General features: G+C 49.5%; 4 protein-coding genes across 4 annotated transcripts; 3 read left to right on the forward strand and 1 right to left on the reverse strand.

The window, feature by feature from the left end:
- Positions 1–388: 388 nt before the first annotated feature.
- clp1 (cleavage factor polyribonucleotide kinase subunit 1) lies at positions 389–3,442 on the forward strand (the record flags this gene model as incomplete). The annotated part of the gene is made up of 5 exons (XM_084451274.1): positions 389–661; positions 835–942; positions 1,895–2,014; positions 2,481–2,618; positions 2,747–3,442. 5 exons carry the CDS (start codon positions 389–391, stop codon positions 3,440–3,442), a joined length of 1,335 nt encoding a protein of 444 aa, XP_084307400.1.
- Positions 3,443–6,188: 2,746 nt separating this feature from the next.
- Positions 6,189–17,393, forward strand: zdhhc5b (zDHHC palmitoyltransferase 5b). The gene is made up of 12 exons (XM_084451196.1): positions 6,189–6,282; positions 8,292–9,768; positions 10,340–10,461; positions 10,648–10,805; positions 11,594–11,766; positions 11,906–12,008; positions 12,121–12,212; positions 13,099–13,231; positions 13,329–13,437; positions 13,550–13,656; positions 14,579–15,525; positions 16,077–17,393. Exons 2-12 carry the CDS (start codon positions 9,617–9,619, stop codon positions 16,180–16,182), a joined length of 2,202 nt encoding a protein of 733 aa, XP_084307322.1. The 5' UTR covers positions 6,189–6,282; positions 8,292–9,616; the 3' UTR covers positions 16,183–17,393.
- Positions 17,394–19,493: 2,100 nt separating this feature from the next.
- Positions 19,494–22,067, reverse strand: LOC311319443 (thioredoxin-related transmembrane protein 2-B-like; the record flags this gene model as incomplete). Its single annotated transcript, XM_084451004.1, has 8 exons — positions 19,494–19,673; positions 19,760–19,889; positions 20,014–20,079; positions 20,265–20,371; positions 20,860–20,936; positions 21,178–21,291; positions 21,698–21,758; positions 21,879–22,067. The coding sequence occupies 8 exons, from the start codon at positions 22,065–22,067 to the stop codon at positions 19,494–19,496; spliced, it is 924 nt and encodes a 307-aa protein (XP_084307130.1).
- A 245-nt stretch (positions 22,068–22,312) lies between these two features.
- Positions 22,313–24,155, forward strand: pmf1 (polyamine modulated factor 1). The gene is made up of 5 exons (XM_084450778.1): positions 22,313–22,438; positions 22,967–23,072; positions 23,280–23,377; positions 23,470–23,665; positions 24,022–24,155. Exons 1-5 carry the CDS (start codon positions 22,347–22,349, stop codon positions 24,085–24,087), a joined length of 558 nt encoding a protein of 185 aa, XP_084306904.1. The 5' UTR covers positions 22,313–22,346; the 3' UTR covers positions 24,088–24,155.
- Positions 24,156–24,488: the final 333 nt, after the last annotated feature.

Consider the following 24,488-nt stretch of genomic DNA (forward strand, 5'->3'; position numbering starts at 1 on the left):
ACTTAGCACGTGCCTCTGCTGGAGTACTGTTTGTAAACTGCTGCTTATGAGTTCTGTTTGTAAACTATGTTTACTTCATGTATGTACTTTACTTCATGTATGTACTCAAACTACTGTCTGTAAACTACTACTGTTTACTTATTGTTTACTGTATGTACTCAAACAGCCATGTGCAATAGGGTTGTTTGTTTGTACACAGTTCAAAAAGTTGAACCGAGGTCTCCTTGCCTGCTGCTAGACGCTCTCTACTTCAGTTAAATGTATTTTACCAGATTGTAACATCCATTTTATGTTTGAGTCGGACTGTGGTGTGAAAAATAATAGTAAACGTTGTTAAATAACCACACAGCTCAATGGTTTTAACCACATCTTCTCTCTTCCTACAGCCATGGCAACAGAGGGCCCTGAGAAGGTGGGGGAGGAGGGGGCAGGGGCCGGAGCGGGCGGGGCCGGGGGGACGAGGTTCGACCTGGAGAAGGAGACGGAGCTGAGGTTCGAGGTGGAGGCCGGGGAACGCGTGCAGCTGGAGCTGCTCACAGGACTGGCCGAGGTCTTCGGGTCGGAACTCAACCGCAACAAGAAGTACACGTTCGGACCGGGTTCGAAGATCGCCGTGTTCACCTGGCAGGGCTGCAGTGTCTCTCTCTTGGGGAAGACTGAGGTGAGTTGTGAGTGGTGGTGGAGAAACTCTGTGTGTGACGGTGTGTGTGACGATAGGGTCATACTGTCCCTCTGCATGTGTATCTCTTGTCTCTCATGTCCCTTGATATCAGTTGGACATCGCTGAGGGAAGACAGAGTTTCTACTGATTGCTTGTCCCTTTCGTGCTCCTAGGTGGCTTATATATCCCGTGACACTCCCATGCTGCTGTACCTGAACACACATGCTGCTCTGGAGCAGATGAGAAGACAGGCAGAGAGGGACAATGAGAGAGGGCCACGGGTGAGTGTCTGTCCCATGTGAGCGAATAGGAGTTTACAAGTATGTGTGCATGCGTCTGGTGAGCTGCAAATACACCAAGCGGACGGTCCGACGAAAACAGTGGTGGTTCTGACCGTCGGGTGGTATTGTCTTGGGCATGTTTTTTGCCGTTGGGGGTACGTGCTTCTGACGCGCACCGACTTTTGTCAGGAGCACTGTCGGCTTGGTGTATTTTGCAGCTTCAGTCTTGCGTAAGTAAATGTGCTTTGTTTGAATTTTCTTCAGACAACTTGAATGTTCTGTTATAATGGTGCGTTCATTTATAAGTGGGAGGTGGCAAATTGCGACTTGCTACTAGGAATGATTAAATAAAACGCTGCATGAACTCACACTTCCTCGTCGCAAATTCGGATATGTTTCTCAGCCCCCAGTTGCTCGAATGCACTAGATATAACTAGGTAACTGTGATATAATGGTATATAGATATAACTAGGTAACTGTGATATAATGGTATATAGATATAACTAGGTAACTGTGATATAATGGTATATAGATATAACTAGGTAACTGTGATATAATGGTATATAGCTATAACTAGGTAACTGTGATATAATGGTATATAGATATAACTAGGTAACTGTGATATAATGGTATATAGATATAACTAGGTAACTGTGATATAATGGTATATAGATATAACTAGGTAACTGTGATATAATGGTATATAGATATAACTAGGTAACTGTGATATAATGGTATATAGCTCGAATGCACACAGGTCGGAAGTAGGTATTTTGCGACTTGCCACCTCCGACCACAAACGAACGCACCATTACGCCTTCATTGTACTTTTACCATGTCGGACGATTTTCCATCTATTGTAAAATTCACGGACAATAAAGTTTTCAGAGTTTGAATCTGGAACTACCCACGCTGTGTATGTCTTGAAGTTGCATATACCTGGTCCCTCCAGGTGATGGTGGTGGGACCTACGGATGTGGGGAAGTCGACGGTGTGTCGTCTGCTGCTGAGCTACGCTGTGAGGCTGGGCAGGAGGCCCACGCTGGTGGAGCTGGATGTGGGACAGAGCGGGGTGAGAAAAACCAGCCACTACATACAGGAAACTAGTGTTCCAAATACTTTTATGTGTTATCCTCTGATATATATGTATGTGTGTGTGTATATATATATATATATATATATATATATATATATATATATATAGGAATATCATGGTCAAGCATAATACCGGAACTCACTCCCTAGGACTAGTTTTAAATAGTCCTAGTGGCACTAGCATATCCAACTTAAAAGGGTTTGTTTGTTCAATAGGGTCAGTGCAGAATAACTAAAAGCAGACTTTTCTAGTGCTGAATTCATTCAAATGAATGAAATACAGAAGAAACAAAAACAAACCATCAACCAGTTGGACTCTACAATGTCATTGCAATTCACAATTCTCAGCAACGCAGTACATACTGTCATAACATAATACAAATACATAGTACTAAATATTGTACATAAATGGTGGCAGTCGTATCATCTCCTCTGTGTTCCAGGTGTCGGTCCCAGGGACAATGTCCGCTCTGTGTATTGAACGACCAGCTGATGTGGAGGAGGGTTTCTCAGTACAAGCTCCGCTGGTCTTCCACTTTGGATCCACGACTCCAGGAACCAACATCAAACTCTACAACAAGGTAGGGGAGAAAGAAAGAGAGAGAGAGAAAATCACACTGTAACACATGTAGCTCACTGACATTGTCCCTTTCACCTTTCTTCTCTTTTCTTCCTACGCTCTCCCTCCTCCTCTGTCTCTCTGGTGTAGTTGACGTCGTGCCTGGCAGATGTGTTCTCCCAGAGGTGTGAGGTGAACCGGAAGGCCAGCGTGGGGGGCTGCATCATCAACACCTGTGGCTGGGTGAAGGGCTCCGGCTACCAGGCGCTGGTCCACTGCGCCTCGGCCTTCGAGGTGGACGTGGTCCTGGTGCTGGACCAGGAGAGGCTCTACAATGAGCTCAAGCGCGACCTGCCGCACTTCGTCCGTGTCGTCCTCCTGCCCAAGTCCGGCGGCGTGGTGGAGCGCTCCAAGGAGTGCCGGCGTGAGACGCGGGACGAGAAGATCCGGGAGTACTTCTACGGGTTCCGCGGCGTCTCCTTCTACCCGCACGCCTTCGACGTGCGCTTCTCCGACGTGCGCATCTACAAGATCGGCGCGCCGTCCATCCCAGACTCCTGCCTGCCACTGGGCATGTCGCAGGACGACACCCAGCTGAAGCTGGTGCCCGTGACCCCGGGGCGCGACCTCACGCACCACGTGCTGAGTGTGAGCTGTGCGGACGAGGGGGAGGACGGGGCTGGCGGGGTGCGGCGGGGGGTGCTGGAGAGCCCGGTGTGCGGATTCATCGTGGTGACGGCGGTGGACACGCAGGCGCAGGTGATGACCGTGCTGTCACCCGCCCCCAGGCCCCTCCCCCGACACACGCTGCTCATCATGGACATCCGCTTCATTGACCTGAAATAGAGGAGGAGGAAAGAGGGGAGGAGGGAGAAAGGGAGGGAGGGGAGGGTTAAGCTTGATTGGAAGAGAGAAGTGGTGCTGGATAGTTTGACTGGTGATGGAGAGATGAAGGCAGAAAAAGAGCTGAAAGAAAGGAATGGTGGTAAGAAAAGATAGGAATTGAAGGATGACAACAACTGCTGTAAATAATTTTTTATCAGTTACAGTGTACAGAACCACCTGCAGTAGTCTTATAACTCCATACATGTACATCTGTCATAAACTTCTCCATTTGGAAAGATGATTTGTCAAGATGACAATTTTTATTAAAATTTTTATTAAAATAATTAAAATATTTTCCTTTTATCTCTGTTTTATGCGTTTTATCACGTTTAGTTTGCCACAAGCTACGTTGATAGGCTTGGGAGGGTGAGGTCCAAGTTGTACTGCCTGGCTGGGACAATGAAAAACAAGACCCCAACACCTCATCAGCAGCAGCACATCCTTCATAGTATAAAAAGCAACCAAAACTAGATAGCATTTTGTTTCTTTACAGGCTGAATGTCATACTTATTACCCAGTAGGCCTTTTATGCGTATGGCTCTGAGTGGTTTTTATAAACTCAGATTATATATTATGCACTCCGCAGTCCAGCTAGTAAGAAAGTAATCCCTTTGTTGCTTTGACAAACAAAAACTATGCTCCAGTGTGTGTTGCCTTTCTATGGGGCGGCTGTAGCTCAGTTGGTAGAGCGGGTCGTTCAATGATTGAAGGGTCAGCGGTTCGAATCCTAGCTCCGACTGTCCACATGTCGAAGTGTCCTTGGGCAAGACGCCTAATCCAAGATTGTGTCTTCTAATGAGCAGGTTAGCACCTTGCATGGCAGCTTCCGTGAATGTATGGGTGAATGAGAGGCCATTGTAAAGCGCTTTAAGTGCCGCTAAGGTGGAAAAGCCCTATAAGTGCAGTCCATTTACCATGCGTAGCCAATAATCAATCAATGGAACAACTATTTTATTTCCTCTAATCGTTCAAAGAGACAGTAGCTCAATTATTTTCTGAGAAGTCATTCATGTAAAATGCCATACTGGATCTGACAACTGGATGGTGTCATTACAATACACAGTGACATGCAGGGGTGTAGTGGTGACATGCAGGGGTGTAGTAGTGACTGAGTGGGCATGCAGGGGTGTAGTGGTGACTGAGTGGGCATGCAGGGTGTAGTGGGGACTGAGTGGGCATGCAGGGGTGTAGTGGTGACTGAGTGGGCATGCAGGGGTGTAGTGGTGACTGAGTGGGCATGCAGGGGTGTAGTGGTGACTGAGTGGGCATGCAGGGGTGTAGTGGTGACTGAGTGGGCATGCAGGGGTGTAGTGACTGAGTGGGCATGCAGGGGTGTAGTGGTGACTGAGTGGGCATGCAGGGGTGTAGTGGTGACTGAGTGGGCATGCAGGGGTGTAGTGGTGACTGAGTGGGCATGCAGGGGTGTAGTGGTGACTGAGTGGGCATGCAGGGGTGTAGTGGGGACTGAGTGGGCATGCAGGGGTGTAGTGACTGAGTGGGCATGCAGGGGTGTAGTGACTGAGTGGGCATGCAGGGGTGTAGTGGTGACTGAGTGGGCATGCAGGGGTGTAGTGGTGACTGAGTGGGCATGCAGGGGTGTAGTGGTGAGTGAGTGGGCATGCAGGGGTGTAGTGGTGACTGAGTGGGTATGCAGGGGTGTAGTGGTGACTGAGTGGGCATGCAGGGGTGTAGTGGGGACTGAGTGGGCATGCAGGGGTGTAGTGGTGACATGCAGGGGTGTAGTGGGGACTGAGTGGGCATGCAGGGGTGTAGTGGTGACTGAGTGGGCATGCAGGGGTGTAGTGGGGACTGAGTGGGCATGCAGGGGTGTAGAGGTGACTGAGTGGGCATGCAGGGGTGTAGTGGTGACTGAGTGGGCATGCAGGGGTGTAGTGGTGACTGAGTGGGCATGCAGGGGTGTAGTGGGGACTGAGTGGGCATGCAGGGGTGTAGTGGTGACTGAGTGGGCATGCAGGGGTGTAGTGGTGACTGAGTGGGCATGCAGGGTGTAGTGGTGACTGAGTGGGCATGCAGGGGTGTAGTGGTGACATGCAGGGGTGTAGTGGTGACTGAGTGGGTATGCAGGGGTGTAGTGGTGACTGAGTGGGCATGCAGGGGTGTAGTGGGGACTGAGTGGGCATGCAGGGTGTAGTGGTGACTGAGTGGGCATGCAGGGGTGTAGTGGTGACATGCAGGGGTGTAGAGGTGACTGAGTGGGTATGCAGGGGTGTAGTGGTGACTGAGTGGGCATGCAGGGGTGTAGAGGTGACTGAGTGGGCATGCAGGGTGTAGTGGTGACTGAGTGGGCATGCAGGGTGTAGAGGTGACTGAGTGGGCATGCAGGGTGTAGTGGTGACTGAGTGGGCATGCAGGGTGTAGTGATGACTGAGTGGGTATACTGAGTGGGTATACTGAGTGGGTATACTGTAGCAGAAATGTTACCGTTTTTACATAAGTGGTATTTAAAGAAGTGATTATACTGTGGATCCATGGATAAAGAAGTGGATCTACTCTCCACCACTGGAGACATCTGATTTAAAAACCTGCCATTTCTGTCCTAATCCTATCCACCGGTAGAGGGCGCGAGAGAACACCGACTCACCGGATCATCTCGGCTCACTGATTGGCTGGAGCTCCCCCAGCTAAGGATAATCTCGCTCTCTGATTGGCTGGAGCTCCCCCAGCTCAGGGACCAGTACTTCCGGGATTCCTTCCTCGGCCTAGCAGCTCAAACCCGTCCCAGGGACCGAAGAGAAACCTCCAGACGAGACAACCAGACAGGACTGAGCCAGAGACTTCAGGTTTGACTTGTTTTATTAATGTGATATCAGGGTTAAGGGTGTTATTACTGGGACATCAGCTGTGAGGCGGTGATACAGAACCGGGGGGAACAGACTAGTAGCGACCGTTAGCCTGGTTACCTAGTGAGCTAGCCTGGTTAGCTAGCCTGGTTACCGAGGGTTAGCTAGCCTGGTTACCTAGTGAGCTAGCCTGGTTAGCTAGCCTGGTTAGCTAGCCTGGTTACCGAGGGTTAGCTAGCCTGGTTACCTAGTGAGCTAGCCTGGTTAGCTAGCCTGGTTAGCTAGCCTGGTTACCGAGGGTTAGCTAGCCTGGTTACCTAGTGAGCTAGCCTGGTTAGCTAGCCTGGTTACCTAGTGAGCTAGCCTGGTTAGCTAGCCTGGTTAGCTAGCCTGGTTACCGAGGGTTAGCTAGCCTGGTTACTGAGGGTCTGGGTTTAACTCGAGTGGAAGAGTTTCACACAAACTTCCGAGTTGTGTCCAGTAAGCGAGCAGGTTGTGAGTAATTTAAACATTTCTCGTTGTTACCAGCCTGTTGTCATTGACACATAGAAAGTTGTTAGTTGTATAAGGCAAGCACTGACAACGGGCAGAGCTAGCACTAACCCTACTAGCTTAGCTAGCATTAGCTTAGATGATGTTAGCCACACTGCTGTTCCTGTGAATGCGAGCAGCTACCTGGTTAGCCTGGTTAGCTAGCAGGTTAGCTAGCAGGTTAGCTAGCAGGTTAGCTAGCAGGTTAGCTAGCAGGTTAGCTAGCAGGTTAGCTAGCAGGTAAGCTAGCAGGTAAGCTAGCAGGTAAGCTAGCAGGTAAGCTAGCAGGTTAGCTAGCAGGTTAGCTAGCAGGTTAGCTAGCAGGTTAGCCAGCAGGTTAGCCAGCAGGTTAGATAGCAGGTTAGCTAGCAGGTTAGCTAGCAGGTTAGCCAGCAGGTTAGATAGCAGGTTAGATAGCAGGTTAGCTAGCAGGTTAGATAGCAGGTTAGATAGCAGGTTAGCTAGCAGGTTAGATAGCAGGTTAGATAGCAGGTTAGCTAGCAAGTTAGCTAGCAGGTAAGCTAGCAGGTTAGCTAGCAGGTTAGCTAGCAGGTTAGCTAGCAGGTTAGCTAGCTTGAAACCCGATACTTGGCTAGCAAGGCATGGATATGATCACGGATATTTAGCTTTTTATCCAGTGACGTCCCGGTATCATCATGGTTGTGTAATAAAGGACACAACGCCGTCGAGATATATGGGGTTTAATGAGGTGTGTGGACTCGGGTGTGAAGTTATAAAGGTTATCTGGTCTCTACCTGGAGATTCAGGGATTAACGTCCATTAATGGGAAGGATCATACACTGGGGGATTGAGATTATTAGTACAATGTGTTGACAGTGGGTCAGGAGGTTTACTAGTGTGTGGAGAGACAAACAGATCATTAATCAACCATGAAGCCTCTTAGACACACAGCTGTAACTACCAGCAAGTCAGGACATGTGTGACCAAACTATATTGGGCTACGTGTGGAGGTACAGACAGTTTGTATACACAGTCTGTAGTCATCATGGGGAGTCAATCACTGATCAATAGGTTTATTATGAACACATGAGTGAAGGAAGGGTGTGTTTACTCTCTCTCAGGTTCCAGTTTACTCTTGATCTCTACATCTTGATCAACAGATTTTGTTATCTTGGTATTTGTTTGCCGTTTGTGATTCTCAAGATATTCAAATGTAGGCCTACTCCATGAGTGCCTGGGTGTGTGGGTGTTTTCGAGAAACTTAAGTGAGTGAGTTTGAAAGGGAAAGCGATTCACTTTGAAGATTGTTTTCCTGGTTTAGTCAGTGTTGTGAAACAAAGATTGAGCTGGGCAGTTTCAACACAACCTGCCACTCCCTACGCATACACAACTCCCTTTTATGTAAATCATGCAATGCTTAAAATGTCAATGTTTTTTTTAGTCCTACTGATCATTTGACTGCAGTAGTGTGATGTGGAGTAATAAAGCTTTGTAATATCTTTTTCTTTCTGCTTCAGGAACAGCCTTCTGATTATCCTCAGAATCAGACACGACAACAGAAGGTGGCAGAAGGATAAGGGACACACAAGAGGGCTTGTGGATTTTCTATGTGCGTTCGTGGCTCTATTTGAAAGGCACCATGGGGAAGGAGGTGTGTCTACAGTGGTTCCGGAGGTGGGAGGGGTCTCTACACCTGGACTGGACCCAGTGCGGCGATGCCATGGAGACGCTGATCTGGGTTCTGTTTGGGATGAGCTGATTGACTGTCTACACACACACACAGACAGTCAGATGCTGATCGCTTGATTCGATTGGTCTAATGATCCAGTGCCCCTTTTTGAAGCTGTGGATATGAACTGTCTTTTACAGACAGAACACTGATTATTGTACAAACTATTTATAAGATGGCTTTCATAAATAAGCATTAAGTTTTGTTTTTGCGTTTTTGGAGAAGCTACGAGTGGACTTGTATTTTTGCAGAGCACCTTTAGTTTCTCTCTCTCTCTCTCTCTCTCTCTCTGTCTCACTCACACACACACACACACACACACATCTGCCTCTCTGATACACTCTGTGCCTAGATCATTCATGTTAACAGTAACATGTTAAACAGTAACTCTTGTCACTTCCAGTTAGGCCTTCCTTCCTCCCACTACCTCCTTGTGTCATCCCTTTAATTCTGCTGTCCCTTTATTTCTTTGGAGAGAGAAGGGTTTGGTAAAGGCCTGTGTCCTGGTACCCGAGCACAGATTGATAGCTGATTGAGAGCAGCAGTTGTAGTTTAGATGTGTGAGAAGAGAATGACCTAGGGTGTTGTCTGGCCCCTGATTGTCCTAAAAAGCGGTTAAAAGTGTGTGTGTTTTGTTCCTTGTGCGTACATAACGGGTTTTGGTTGCACTAAAGTCAGGCATGGTTTAGGCTAGTTTGGATTTTATTTATATTATTGCACCAAATAGAGTTGCATTAAAGCCATATCGAAATATTTATAAAGAAGCCACAGGTATTTTTCTATCACATTATTGTGTTATTTTGTTCCATTGAAATTATATAATCAATATATATTTACATGCAACGATCTATACACATGGAAACAGAAGTGTAGATTGCGATAGAGAGAGAACTATTAAGAGATCTGGTGAGCCTTGAGTAATATGCTCCACTCAGATTGCTGCTTTGCGTGGTGATAATAATAATAATAATATTGTAATTCTTCCTTTTTTCGACCACCATGCCCCCTATGCCCATACGGCCGCCACAGTCTTCACTCTGACACCCACCACTCTCATACAACTACAGATACAGCCTTCCCCTCTCTTTCCCTCCACCTCTTTCTCTCTCTCTGATGCCTGGGTTCAGTAGCGGGGGGGCTGGGGGGGGTGTAGGTGGCCCCGCCTCCTCCTCGCCTCCCCGCCCATTCCGCCCCAGCCGCTACGTCCCGGTCTCCGCGGCAACCATCTTCCTGGTCGGCTCCACCACACTGTTTTTCTGCTTCACGTGAGTAGCGCACACACACGCACACACACTCACACACACACATACACACACCTACACACATTTACACACACACGCCCACACACAAGCCCACACACACACACACGCGCACGCACACACTCACACACACACTAGCAACTCAAATTACTGTAATGCAATGCCATTTGTATTTAGCTGTTCTTGCACTCTTACTTTAGCACCACGGGGAAAGCTCAGGAAAAGTTTCCCACAAGCCACCTGGCACCTGAATGACTCAATCTAACATCTAGTGAACATGCAGTATCTAGTGTACATGCAGTATATAGTGAACATAACATAACCACATGCAAATGTCAATATGGTTAAACTCTTAGACACTTGTTTAGAAAGGAGATGCACATATTAGTTCTGGTGAGTAGTAGTACACTTGACTACCTAAGTTGAGTGCACTTATTGTAAGTCACTTTAGGTAAAAGTGTCTGCTAAATGACTAATGTCAAATGTAACATAACACACACACACACACCCTTGCACACTAGTAATAGCTGCAACTAGAAATAGCTTGTGTGATTGAAAGGTCCCTCCCTCCCTCCAGGTGTCCGTGGCTGTTGGAGTACTTCTCCTCCCTCGTCCCCGTCTACATCGCTGTGGTCTTCCTCTTCACCCTCGCCAACTTCTGCATGGCTACCTTCATGGACCCAGGGGTCTTCCCCAGAGGTAGGCCGTGCACATGCCTGTTAGTGTGTGGGAGAAACAAAGCTTGAAGCAATCCGCTCTCTTGGGTCTGCAACACTAATCCTCAAAATACATTTTCATTAGTCGGTGAACTCCTGAAAATCAGAAGTGTTAAGGTGTGTGTGTGTGTGTGCGTGCGTGTGTGTTTGTGTGTGTGTGTGTGTGTAGCGGAGGAGGATGAGGATAAGGAGGATGATTTCCGCGCTCCGCTGTATAAGACGGTGGAGATCCGGGGGATCCAGGTCAGGATGAAGTGGTGCTCAACCTGCCGCTTCTACAGACCCCCCCGCTGCTCACACTGCTCCGTCTGCGACAACTGTGTGGAGGTAAGGATACACGCACACACACACACTCTCACACACACACGCGCGCACACACACACACGCGCGCACACACACGCACACACACATACGCACACACACACGCACACACCCACACGCACTCTCACACACACACACACACACACACTCTCACACACGCACGCACACACACACACACACACACACCCAGGCTGCATTTTGAGTCGTGTATTTCCATGCTATATAGTATGCCAAAAAAGGATGTAGTATGTCCTTATACATAGTATGCCACATGCAGTATGGCAAAAATACCAGAATGTCCTACTACATCCGGTCGTATTTTGCAGTATGCAAGCCAGCATGCTTGTCTGGCTATCCTGACCCACAATCCTGTGCGCAGAGGAAATTACATCACATGTGCGAGTCGCGACAGCCGTGGACGAATGCCGCTTTGTGGACTGCAACGGATGTGGTCAAGGCACAATGTTATGACAAAGCAGTATTTCCCAATTGTATATTACGTACCGCGTGCAAAGTACATACTTTCAAGAGGCAGCTGTAGTAAAAAGTTTGGAACGCAGCCACAGACACACAGTCAGTCAGACCCTCGCACTGCTCTGTATCTGTGGAGGTAGGCACACACACGCACACACGCACACACACACACACACACACACACACACACACACACACAGTCTTGCATGTGACACAGGTCCTTTTATTCAGTGTTCCGTGTAGGCTGTGTCAGCCTAACCCTAACCCTCTCTCTTGGCTTTGAGTTGACCTTTTTGACCCCTGCGCGTGTGACCTGGCAGGACTTCGACCACCACTGTCCCTGGGTCAACAACTGCATCGGCCGCAGGAACTACCGCCACTTCTTCCTGTTCCTGCTGTCCCTGACGCTGCACATCGTCAACGTGTTCGGCTTCGGCCTGGTCTACGTCCTGCACCACCGACACCAGCTGGACACCGTCCACTGTGCCGTCACGTATCCTTTACACACACACACACACACACACACACACCCCTCGCAAGAGTGCACACACGCGCATCTTTGTTAGCAAGCGCGTAGACGCGCCGACAGAGAAACACATTTATTGTGGTACCCCTTGACCCTGTGGTCCCAGTATGACGGTGATGTGTGTCTCCGGGCTCTTCTTCGTCCCAGTAGCCGGTCTTACTGGTTTCCACATGGTACTGGTGGCGCGGGGCAGGACCACTAACGAGCAGGTGCGTGTGCAGCTTTGTGTATTTATTGACTGGCCTCTTTGAGAGCACGGGGGATAATCAATATGAATACAGCTGATGGAACCTTCCCGCCCCTCTTCCTCTCTCTTTCCAGGTCACAGGGAAGTTTAGGGGCGGGGTCAACCCATTCACCAATGGCTGCCGGAGGAACATCTCGCACGTGCTCTGTAGCTCCCAGGCACCCAGGTCAGACTGGTTCCCCGCTGTAACGGTAGACTGGTGTTGTTGTGACAGCAAACATTTCAAACCAGCGTATGATAACCTGGCCTGTATCACGATACCTCAATACCCTGACCAATTGTGAAATGGAATTATTGGTTTCGTGAGGTTAGTCACCTGGGTATCTATGTTCTATCAAGTATTGGTGTATTGTGAAACAGTGCTGTGGCTATTTCCATTCTCCCACCCGGCTGGTGATTGGCTGTATAGTTGTCTCAGAGCCGCGTGCGTGAGAGAGAGAGAGAGTGAGAGAGAGAGAGAGAGAGTGAGAGAGAGAGAGAGAGAGAGAGTGAGAGAGTGAGAGAGAGAGAGAGAGAGAGAGAGAGAGAGAGAGAGAGAGAGAGAGAGAGAGAGAGAGAGAGAGAGAGAGAGAGAGAGAGAGAGAGAGGTGTTAAGTGCTGATTTGCTGATAGGTTGATTTGTGTCATGTAAAACAGTATAGTATGGGTAGGGTAGCTTGGAAGGGATTTCCATGTTGAGTCTGGGTAGTGTAGTTTGGAAGGGATTTCTGTGTTGAGTCTGGGTAATGTAGTTAAGAAGGGGTTTCCGTGTTGAGTCTGGGTAATGTAGTTAAGAAGGGATTTCCGTGTTGAGTCTGGGTAGTGTAGTTAAGGGGTTTCCGTGTTGAGTCTGGGTAGTGTAGTTAAGGGGTTTCCGTGTTGAGTCTGGGTAGTGTAGTTCGGTGGTTGATGTGTTGAGTCTGGGTAGTGTAGTTCAGGGGTTTCGTGTTGAGTCTGGGTAGTGTAGTTAAGGGGTTTCGTGTTGAGTCTGGGTAGTGTAGTTAAGGGGTTTCGTGTTGAGTCTGGGTAGTGTAGTTTGGTGGTTGATGTGTGTGTGTGTGTGTGTGTCTCAGGTACGTGGGGCGATGGCGAGGCCCTCAGACGGTGGAGGTTCAGCCGCCCTTCCTCCGCCCGCCACTCACACCGGCCCAGCTGGAGGCCAAGGTCCTGGACAACGGCGTCCAGAACGATCGCCACAGCACCAGGGTATACACACGCACGCGCACACACACACACACACACACACACATGCGTTAGCAGGTTGTCTGTGTATGTGACCCCTCTCCTGGTTTACTCCCGCCAGTCTAAGAGCAGTTTGGATCCGATAGAGAGCCAGTCTGCAGACGCTGAACCTCCTCCGCCTCCCAAACCTGAGCTGCGCTACGCCGGACTGCCCCGCGCCGACACAGAGGGTGAGCACACACACACACACACACACACGCACACACACACACGCACACACACACACACACTCTGACATGCCCATCCCGTCTTAAATGCTCTTTTGTGGTTTCCTCCACTCAGAGAGCAGCTTGTTGACAGAGGCCCCACCCACTCCCTCGATGTTCAAGTACCGGCCGGCCTATAGCAGCCCTGCAAGGAACCACACAGCCCTGACACACCCCAACAAGGTACACACACACACACACACACAGTTCTCCAGGTCAAGGGTCGGGGTAGAAAGGGACTCGTGAGGGTTAGGCTCACCGGTCATTAAAACACTTTGTTCAGTAAACAAGTAGTGAACTGCTACCATGGGTTCACCAGGCACTTCTGACCACCATCCGAGGTGGTTCTGTCCCTCTTTCTCTCTCTCTCTCTCTCTCCCTCCCTCCCTCCCTCCCTCCCTCCCTCCCTCCCTCCCTCCCTCCCTCCCTCCCTCCATCTCTAACTCCATCCCCCTCTCTTTTACTCTTAACCCATCACCCAGGGGCCGTGGGTGGATCAGTAAGTTGTCAGCCTAGCCTCGTCTGTGAGTCCCTGAGTCCGCGTGACCGTGTGTGTCTCCGTGCCCGTGACCCCCTCCTCTCCCCCACCAACGCACCCACTGGAATGTCTGTATTGTTACAGTAGATTGGTGTATTTGTCTGCGTTTTTTTTTCTGCTCTGTACATGTGTGCAAGGTAGTGTGATGATGGTTGATAGAACCCCAGCTCTCTTGTCTTACCCCATCTCTCTCTCTCTCTCTCTCTCTCTCTCTCTCTCTCTCTCTTTCTCTCTGAGAGTGAGAGAGAGAGAGAGAGAGAGAGAACTGGACTCGTTGGTTAGATCATGTCCACAAGGTTGTCCCTCACTGTATATAACACCACATTCATTATCACCCATGCTCCTCTGTTCATCCTCTCCTCCTCCCTCTCCTCTCCTCCCCTCTTCTCTCATCTCCTCCTCTCCTCCCCCTCTCCTCCCCCTCTCCTCTCCTTCTCTCCTCCCCCTCTCCCTCTCCTCCTCCTCTCCTTCTCTCCTCCCCCTCTCCCTCTCCTCTCCCTCTCCTCCCCCTCTCCTCTCCTTCTCCTCTCCTCCCCCTCTCCCTCTCCTCCCCCTCTCCTCTCCCAGATGATTCGAGGGGACAGCCTGGACTCTGCCTCCATCCTCCAGTCGAGCAGACAGCCCAGCTACCGCTCAGAGCCCAGCAGCCTGGACGGGGGGACGCGCGGGGGCGTCATGGGGGCGCGCAGGGGGGGAGGGGAGAGGGGCGAGGGCCCCGGAGGAAGCCCCAGCGGGACGGGGAGCGTGTCCGGGGGCGTTTCGGGCTACTCCCTGGGGGGGCGGTCCTACACCTCATACCCGTCATCTCTGGTCCTGTCCACCGGTGCCTCCCACTCCTCCAGCGTCCGCTCCGCCCACACGGCCCACAACACCCTGGGCACACTCCACTCAGAGGGCACGACCGACACCAGCTACAAGAGCCTGGCCAATCAGACGCCCCGGAACGGCAGCCTGTCCTACGACAGCCTGCTGACACCGTCCGAGAGCCCCGAGTTTGAGTCGGCGGCGCACGAGCTGTCGCCGCAGACGCCCCGCCCCCCGGCGCCGTTCCCCCGCCCGGCCTCTCCGGAGGCGGTTCCGCTGCGGGGCTACACGTCGCCCTTCCTCTCCGCCCAGATCGCCCAGCAGAGGGAGGGGCAGCTGCTCCAGGGCTCCGTCTCCTTCTCCTCCCCCCACAGGGCCTACATGCGCGCCGTCAGCCCGGCCCCTCCCTCTCCCCCCGCCCACGCCACGCCCCCCCCCGAGACCCAGCGCCTCCTCCTCCAGCAGGACCACCGGCCCGCCCGCGCCGCCTCCGTCTCCTCCTCCTCCTCCCGCCCGCCTCTGCCGTCAGAACCGCCCTCCTCCCCCCGCGCCCGCTCCCCCGGCCCGCCCGTCTCCCCCCCGCCCCGGGGCCCCTCCCTCGGGAAGTCCGTCTCCTACGCCGGGGAGGCGGGGCTCCAGAACAAGGCGCGGCTAGCGGGAGGAGGCGCGGCCCCGGGGGGGAGCGGAGCTGGAGGGACGCAGGCTCCACAGTGAGTAGAGACCCGAGCCTCGCTGCCACTCTTCCTCCTCCTGCTCCTCCTCTTCCTCCCTGGTCTGATCTGTGTGAGTCTTCCTCCTCCTTTTCTGAATCTGCCGCGCGTTCAGGTTTGTTTTTTAGTCGTGAAGAGCAACACGTCTTTGTGCTGCTCGAACGGACTGTTTATATGTGGTTTGTGAGGTGTGACGATGTGTTGGTGCAGAGACGCAGGCAAGTGTTGTGTGAAATGTGTGACAGAGGTGTGTGTGTGTGTGACAGAGGTGTGTGTGTGTGACAGAGGTGTGTGTGTGTGACAGAGGTGTGTGTGTGTGTGACAGAGGTGTGTGTGTGACAGAGGTGTGTGTGTGTGACAGGTGTGTGTTCTCACGCGTAACGTAGCATGCTGCTACCCGGCTCTGCTCACAGCCCTGTCCTCGTGGTGCTATCACGCCTTACAAGATCTACTGTGGATTAACATATATTAATAATGCCTGATGAGTCAGACCTACTCACCACCTCTCCCTCTCTCTCCTGCCCCATCCTTAACCCCCACCGTCCAATCAGATCAACCTCTCGCCCAGGCTTGGCCAATCACAGCACATCCAAACCAGGGGGCGGGGTGAAGAAGGTGACCGGCGTTGGAGGGACCACCTATGAGATATCAGTTTGAGCGACAGACATCCGACCCCGGCCTATGAGACGGGAGAAGATTCCTCCGGAATAACTCAACTGGTCAGGAGAGTCCCAACACACGCAAGACTAGACGGGCAGAAGAAAGGGCACCTCTGTCTCTTCTCTGTCTGCATACTGAGGACCAGGGAGACGCGGAGCTGTGTGGTGGACGGGTACTGGTGGACCAGCCGTCGGCCATGTTGTCCTCATCTTTGGAATGCTTCTACAGGCCGTCTTCCTCCGCTGGTCTTTTATATGGGATCCGATGGCGTTGGACCTGGAACTGACTGATCAGCTGTGGGCCGAGTCAGCCACTCCGCGAGCACATACTGTAAAAGATAAGACTTATTATCACGGCTGGGTACAGAACTGTTGAGCACGCGTAGCAATTCAAAGATATTGTTTTTGGTACATTAGCACATGAAGAATTTATACAAAGGAAATGTACACTCGAAAGGAAAGTCTTGAAAGGAAGATTGCTTTTATCCAGCGGATGTGGAGCTTCTCATGGGGTTTATGGACTGGTGATCAACGGTGACTCTCGTTGGTTCAACATGTCCCATGCCATCATGGATGGACCACTCACGGCAGGAGAATCACTAAGAGGCGGGACTCCACTACAATTTAATGACTGGGTAGAGATTCAACCCCTTTAACACAGTTTTATTTGTTTTATACAATCTTTTGTTTTGTAAAGATATTATTTTATATAAATGTATTAAAGAAATTAAAGAACTATTGGGTCAAATGGTCAGGTAAATTAAGATAATGACGGGATGGAGAATTGAGAATGAATGACCAATCACCTGCTTTTATTGATGGCTGCATCAGCCAGTCACAGATCTCGCTGGAGTTCCCATCCAAAGAGAACGCTGATTCTTTGATGAACAGCTGTAGGGGCAAATGGAGGATGATTACATCCGCAAAGAAATTCAGAATCATAATTGCAGCACAAGCCTTTATGTGGAATGTACGCTTGTAACGCTTATTATTGATACATTATGCAATACTCTTGTTTGTAGCTTTAAATGACTGTCCTGTAGGTTTGCCATGTTCTGTCTGTCAATCAAATACTAGGAAAAACCTTCTATTTGTATGGATGGCCAGCCAATAAGGTCAGGGCGGATGGGAGGGGCTTATTTATTTCACCAGACAGGAAAACAGTTCTGGGCACAATTTAAAACCAATCACTACATCCAGCTTTGGTGCACAACCTTGTCCACTGATTGGACTATGAGCGGGGGGGGGGGGGGGGGGGGGGTTATTACTTGTATAGAGAGAGAAATATAGACAGGGATGTAGAGACTGGTTTGCAATTGGGGACTTTTGACTGGTTTTTGCCTTGAGACCATTCATAGTGAAACAAAGACATTTTATTTTGTTTTATATTGTCCATTTCTTTTTCTTTTTTATTTCTGACAAAACGACTAGAGGCAGATTAGTATTATCTTTTCCTTGATGTTTATTTGTTGTGTTGTTGACGCTTTGGCCTCTCGATTTCCTTATCTGCTTTTATATTTCTTTGACAGCACAGTTACCGTTAGGCCCACCAGCAGGTATAAGAAGGCATGGTCAGGAGCAGGAGTGTGTGTGTGGGCGCGTGCCCGTGAGTGTGCGCGTGCGTGCGGGCGTGCATGTGCGCGCGTACAAGACTGCGTTTAGAAAGTAGTGGCAATTGACTTATTTTTTTTCAGAAATCCCAGCCCAGTAGGGGAGGAATGTCCGAGCTAGCTGAATGTAGCACGTCTTTAGTTGGTTTGGAGAGTTCCTGCTTGAAGCACACACTGTCCTGACTACAGTATCACCCAAGCAAGCGGCCGTCTGCGTGGCCGTCTCTAGGTGTGCATGTGATTGTGTCTGTTGTGTTGAACGCATCTCTGGTGTGTAAATGTGAGAATACCCAAGCTGAATGTCCACCAGGCTGATGTGTCTTACGATTATGAGGACGAGGATAAGACAAGCCTCATAAGCATTAATGGCACATGTGTAAGAGTGGAGAGGATCCGTGTTGCGCTGCCCTGTTGGGGAGGGTTGTAGCGCTGCCCTGTTGGGGAGGGTTGTAACGCTGCCCTGTTGGGGAGGGTGGGAAGGGTTGTAACGCTGCCCTGGTGGGGAGGGTTGTAACGCTGCCCGGGTGGGGAGGATCTGTGTCACGCTGCCCGGGTGGGGAGGGTTGTAACGCTGCCCTGTAGGGGAGGGTGGAGAGGGTCCGTGTTGCGCTGCCCTGTAGGGGAGGGTTGTAACGCTGCCCGGGTGCGGAGGGGTGTCACGCTGCCCTGTAGGGGAGGGTGGAGAGGGTCCGTGTTGCGCTGCCCGGTGGGGAGGGTTGTAACGCTGCCCTGTTGGGGAGGGCCCTGTTGCCATTGAACAATCGTGTGAGTAAGTCTGATGTATATGAGAACACATCTATCATGGGCTGTGATGAATGAAGAGAGTTTCACAAACATCTGTACTAGTGACTGTAAAAGACATTTCCAAAATGGCCTTACGAAGAATTTTTAATGTCTTCTCAGAATAAAAAAGGTCGACCTGATGAATAATGGTCTCGTCTTTCTCGTATGTCACTTTATCTGTATTTACTGTGTTAATGTCGTATGTGTACTCTGATATCATGGGCCATGCCTTAGAGAAGAGCTTCCAGTCGGATCATACATGCCATGTTCAGAGCAGGATCATTCCACAGACAAATGGTATGGAAGGAGCAAAGACGATTGAAAATATCAGTTTATTCATCCTTTACTAGATATGACCCATAGTTGTGTCCATGTCATCCCTGTACTTTGGTATAGAAACATACAAGCAGGTAAGCACTAGTAAAAACAGCCGAGATGAGACGCAAGTGTTTGAATGGTGTAATTACCGTAAATACAAAGACTTCTAAACTGTACAAAACCATTATTACAGTAGTGCCAGACAACAGAATACAAAAGGCATTCCTGCACAAATAACTTAAGGCATCAATTACTGCACTGCGAAAATACTGCCAATATCTTAATCACTGGATTGGTTATAAATGTCAGTGAAATACAATATCTGTAGTGTTTTGAATGTCTGTTACACAGCTGGTTTGTAACAGCCACTAGTTCAGAGCAGCTGGTTAGATCAGGAGCGTCTCTGCGCTGCCTGACAGTAGGACTGGTGATGAAACACAGTTACACATGTGAGGATCAGTCAGCTGCTACTCCAGCTTTGCCAGGGAGAAGTTTGGCCTTGGGATCAGGTGAACTGATCGGGTGTTAATCAGCTGATCTGGTCTTCAGTCATGATCTAAGAGCAACTTCATCCCACTCCTCTGTGAATCCCTCCTCCTCACTGGTCTTTCTTGCTCTCTGTCGGCTCTGCTGAGTCGGTGGGTTGTTCCTGTGGCTCGCCGCCGCCCTCCACAGGCAGCGAGGGGTCCTGCTCCTCGCCCGTCTCCGCCCCAACCTTGCTCAGCTTCTTGGACTTCTTGAAGAGCTCGTTCAGGTTGAACTCCCGGATGATGTTCTCCTGGTAGAACCAACAAGACATATGACGCATGATAAGAGTGTGTGTGAGGAAGGACAGATCATCAACACAAGCGCGCACACACACACCTCGTTGAAGGTCCATGACACAGCTCGTCTCTTGCTGTCCACCATTGGACGTCTCATGACTTCCCGCCCTCCTTGGAAAAGCACCAGTGAGGGCAGCTGCTTGGCCAGGGGGGAGGCGCTAACCCGGTACCTACAGAGCGAATAAGCCAATCAGCTTAATGGCGAAATGAGGACCTGTTTAGAAACGTGTAGTATTACAGTGTTGGGAATGGGGAGGTACAGTGCCGACTACTTCCTTCCCTCTTAAGACTGACCTCTCAGACACCTCTCCATACCGGCCGATATCAACCTTCCCGAAGCGCAGACCAGCACAGTTGTACCTGCAAGCCGGGGGGGTGGGGGCGTGCAGGGGGGGTGATAGATGTCATGTGCATGTGTGAACATCTGGGAAAGATTGCATATCAGTGTAAGAGAAACAGAGACGGAGTCAGAGACAAAGAGAGACAGACAGAGAGAGAGAGATAGACAGAGCGAGAGAGAAAGAGCGGGTGGGAGGTTCCTTTACTTGATTGAGAGGTCAGCGAAGACGGGAGCGAAGGACTGACACTCGAACGACCAGTTGGCGTAGAACTCAACGATCCAGGTGATGCGACTGTCTTTCGCTAGCTCCTCCTGTCAGGTGGGATTAAACCACGTCAGATCAGAATACACTAGATTAGATGACCTCAAATCACTAGATCAGTGGATCGTGGATTAGTCATTCATCGTCAGTTGTAAACGTGACATCAGCATGTGTTACTGTCTGACTCTAATTATTCTGTATAATGCTACTCTAGTTAGCAGGTCTAGATCATGTGGGTTGCAGAGGTGGTCTGGAACAATACTGATTACTGTATTGATACCAATACTGATTGGTTGTGACTCTAACCCTGTATATATTCATCCAGTTTGTCCACTGTGGTATTTTATATGCTGATGAAGGCATGAAGCAGAAATGTCCCACTTGTTGCCCAATAAAGTTTATATTTGTATATAATAATCGGCTGGCCATACGCTTTCTCTTACATATTCTCTAAACCCTTGATTGCACCACTTGAAATGACTGGATTATCAAGCTTTTCATTGTCACAGCTAAAGTCTATGATGATACCGACACTTACATCTATGGTCTTGTCGTTTAAGTACTTGATGTACTCAGGGCCCATGTAGAGGGGTGGTTTGCAGGTCATGACGAATGCTGAGGTAGAGGAAAACAGTTTTTATATGAAGACACTTTCTATCAGATCATTGGTGCATTTAGTCAGCCTGAGCACCATAGAGCCTGGAAAACTGGGTCCTTACAGAACTCAAAGGTACATATTAGGCAGGCAGACAGCAAGGTCTACTGAACAAGCTGCTGAAACCAATGAGGACATGATGATGAGGATGATGATGATGATGATGATGATGTGAGGATGATGAAGGTGCTGGCGGCTCACCGATACATAGGGCGAGGTAGAGGATGCCCAGTCGGATGTCCAGCCGGAAGAACAGGATGACATTGGCCACTTTAGTGAAGAGGAACAGGTTCCCTATGTGCTGGTCTAGGGTGACTGGGGAGAGAGGGAGATACCATGGGAAAACTTAACGTCAACTCCCGTTTAACTGTTATTATTTACAAAACAAACATTCAGCCTTGCCTGAGGCTGACAGTAAATCCACCCCCAACAAGTCAACACCATTTCCTGGGAGAGTAGCCTGTCTCACCCAGTCTGGATCAGAGAAGAATCCTGACTGTGTGGGGAGTTGGAAGGAACATACCGTAGGTGTGTCTGTGTGCATGTTTACTGTAGACAGAGATGTTCTGTGACAACACTTGCCTCAGTCCAAGTGTGTGTGTGTGTGTGTGTGTGTGTGAGTGAGTGAGTGAGTGAGTGAGTGAGTGAGTGAGTGAGTGAGTGAAGGAGTGAGTGAGTGAGTGAGTGAGTGAGTGAGTGAGTGAGGGGGGGGGACGCTTACCGGCTCTCCTGTTCTTCATCATCACGATTGCCATGAGGAACATGAGGATCTCCACTTCTCTCTGTAAGAAAGACCAGTCAGTCTATACACCCCATGCGACAACAAAACGTGCATTACACTAGGCCTTCTAGAAGACCCATATTAACCCGACTGCACCCCTGTCTCAGCCCCCTCAGCTCACCCAGTCGAAGTCACAGGAGTTCCCGTCCTCCCGGTCGCTCGCCAGGTGCTCGCAGAGTCCCGGGGTCTTCCGGACCAGGAGGAACGAGCTGCACATGAACACCGAGGCCATATAATAAGGCTTTAGCAGCCATTTGTAAATTTGAGGTAAATGGTAAAAGAAAGTGAAAAGTCCGGTGATCAAGCCCATGTTACCGCACACATGCAACCGGAGGGAGAGAGAGAGAGAGAGAGAGATGGTAAGTGACAGCTGAGGCGTGATTGAGAGGAACATATGGCAGTAGACTGCGCATGCGCGTACAATTTCGACTTGCGAGTTTCATGTACCTCTTGAGACGCCGTAGCCAGACTAGACGTAGGCGCTTTGGCGGGTACTGTAAAATATAAACAAGAGGAAAACATGGAAGTAGCAAAGAATATGGATGTAAGCGGAGACAGTATCGGTGCAGGAGATGTTTCATTTCAGTCTATGGGTCCTGGGAATGAGTCAAGAAGCACCAGGCTGCTGCTGTTCAATAAAGTGATGGAGAAGAGCCTGGAGAGGTTCATGACTGATGCCAGGTAAGGAGAGATAATGATCATATGAATGCCAGTCTGGGGAGATTAGAAGACATGTAACTAGAGCAGAACCAGGTCTGCTTTCTGTCCCCAGAGTTAAAACAAAACATGGAGAAGCAGCATTCAGTTTTTATGCCCCACATATCTGGAACAAACTTCCAGAAAACTGCAGGTCTGCTGCAACTCTTGGTTCTTTTAAAACAAGCCTGAAGACTTTTCTTTTTGCCACTGCTTTCTAAGAGGAGCTATGTTTATCAGTATACTGCACTGTAACTTTTATTCCTGTATTCTATTTGTCCTGCTTTTTGTTTAAATGTCTATAATGACTTGCTTTTTGTTTTAATGCTTTTAATTTGTCCTGCCTTTTGTTTTAAATGTCTATAATGTCTTGCTTTTTTGTTTTAATGCTTTTAATGTCTCATGTAAAGCACCTTGAATTGCCCTGTGGCTGAAATGTGCTATATAAATAACCTTGCCTTGCCTAGCCTTGCTAAGTGGGTTGATGTGCTGCTAAACGTGTCTCGCTGTCAGTTTCCACAGATTTGCCCACACGTTCCACCCGTTCTACAAGAAGAACCCTCAGGTGACAGAGAGCATCCACAGGGGGTTTATAGAGGATCTGCAGAGGACTATAAAGGTCGGTGACCCTCAGTGAATGATATTTAATTCAAAAGAATGACATTGTCTGTTTGAAAGTCTGTATTCTGTATCACAGACTGTGGAGAACGTGTGTGCGTGGTATAGGTACAGGTACTGCGTTTGTAACGCGCTCCCCATCCAGTTGTTACACTGGCCCGGAGCGCGCGAGGGTTTATCATGGTCTATCTCTCTCACAACCCTACAGGAGGACATTGACAAAGTGATTGAGGAGGGACATCTACACTGCAGGCTGGATGAGCTAGACAAACTAGAGAAGAAAGCTGCATCCTCAGACCCTGCATGGTCAGTCATGGTAGCCTGTCCGTGTCCTGTGTCCTCTCCTTCCTGCCGTACATTATTGGATAAATCCTCAACGTGTCTTCACACTCTCTCAGGCGTCCCAGTGGTATTCCAGCGCAGGACCTGGTCAGCTTTGTGATGCCATACTATAAGAAGCAAGGGGCCTACCTGCGCCAGCAGCTGAAGAAGATCCAGCAGGAGAACGCAGACCTGGCGCAGAGAGTGCAGGCGGGCAGAGGGGGCGTCGCTCAGACTGAGCAGCGCATCACAGCGGCTATGGAGGAGTGGAAGGTGAGAGAAAAAATAGAGACAGAGATTGTTAGAGAAAGTGTGTGTGTGTGTGAGAGAGTGTGTGTGTGAGAGAGAGTGTGTGTGTGAGAGAGAGAGTGTGTGTGAGAGAGAGTGTGTGTGTGAGAGAGAGTGTGTGTGTGAGAGAGTGTGTGTGTGTGAGAGAGAGTGTGTGTGTGAGAGAGAGTGTAAGAAAAAAAGAATGAAGGTTACACTGCTATTCTGTAATGGTCATTCGTTTGTTTAGAAGCTACAGAAATGTGAGATGGTTTTAAAGAATGAATGCTTAACAGAAAATGGTGCAACTGCTCTGTAGACAATCCCAACTTTTTCTCACTGTGTTTATCTCCTTGTTCTAGGCATCCGCCAGTCAATTCCAGACGCTTGCTTCCTCCTCCTGCCCTCCAGATACCTTTAATGTTTGACCATGCCTCTGAGCTGTGTTGGTGTGTCACGCACAGCGATGGCAAAGAGCGCCCAGACAATGCTAGGGGTTAACAACATTGTTTATTAATACATTATGTTTCTGTTTCTTTATGTATTTCTTCTACCGTGTTGTGTTGAAATAAATTCCCACTTTTGAACTTTTTAGTCTGTGGTAAAACATGTTTCTCTGCTGGCGCTGGCCTCATATCTCGGATTTCTGCCCGTTACAAATTTCGACCTCGAAACTATTTAAACACAACACACCATAACTAACACAACACACCATAACTAACACACCATACCATAACTAACACAACACAACACACCATAACTAACACAACACACCATAACTAACACAGCACACCATAACTAACACAACACACCATAACTAACACAACAC

The sequence above is a fragment of the Borostomias antarcticus genome, assembly GCF_949987555.1.
Source record: "Borostomias antarcticus genome assembly, chromosome: 16".
NCBI lineage: Eukaryota > Metazoa > Chordata > Actinopteri > Stomiiformes > Stomiidae > Borostomias > Borostomias antarcticus.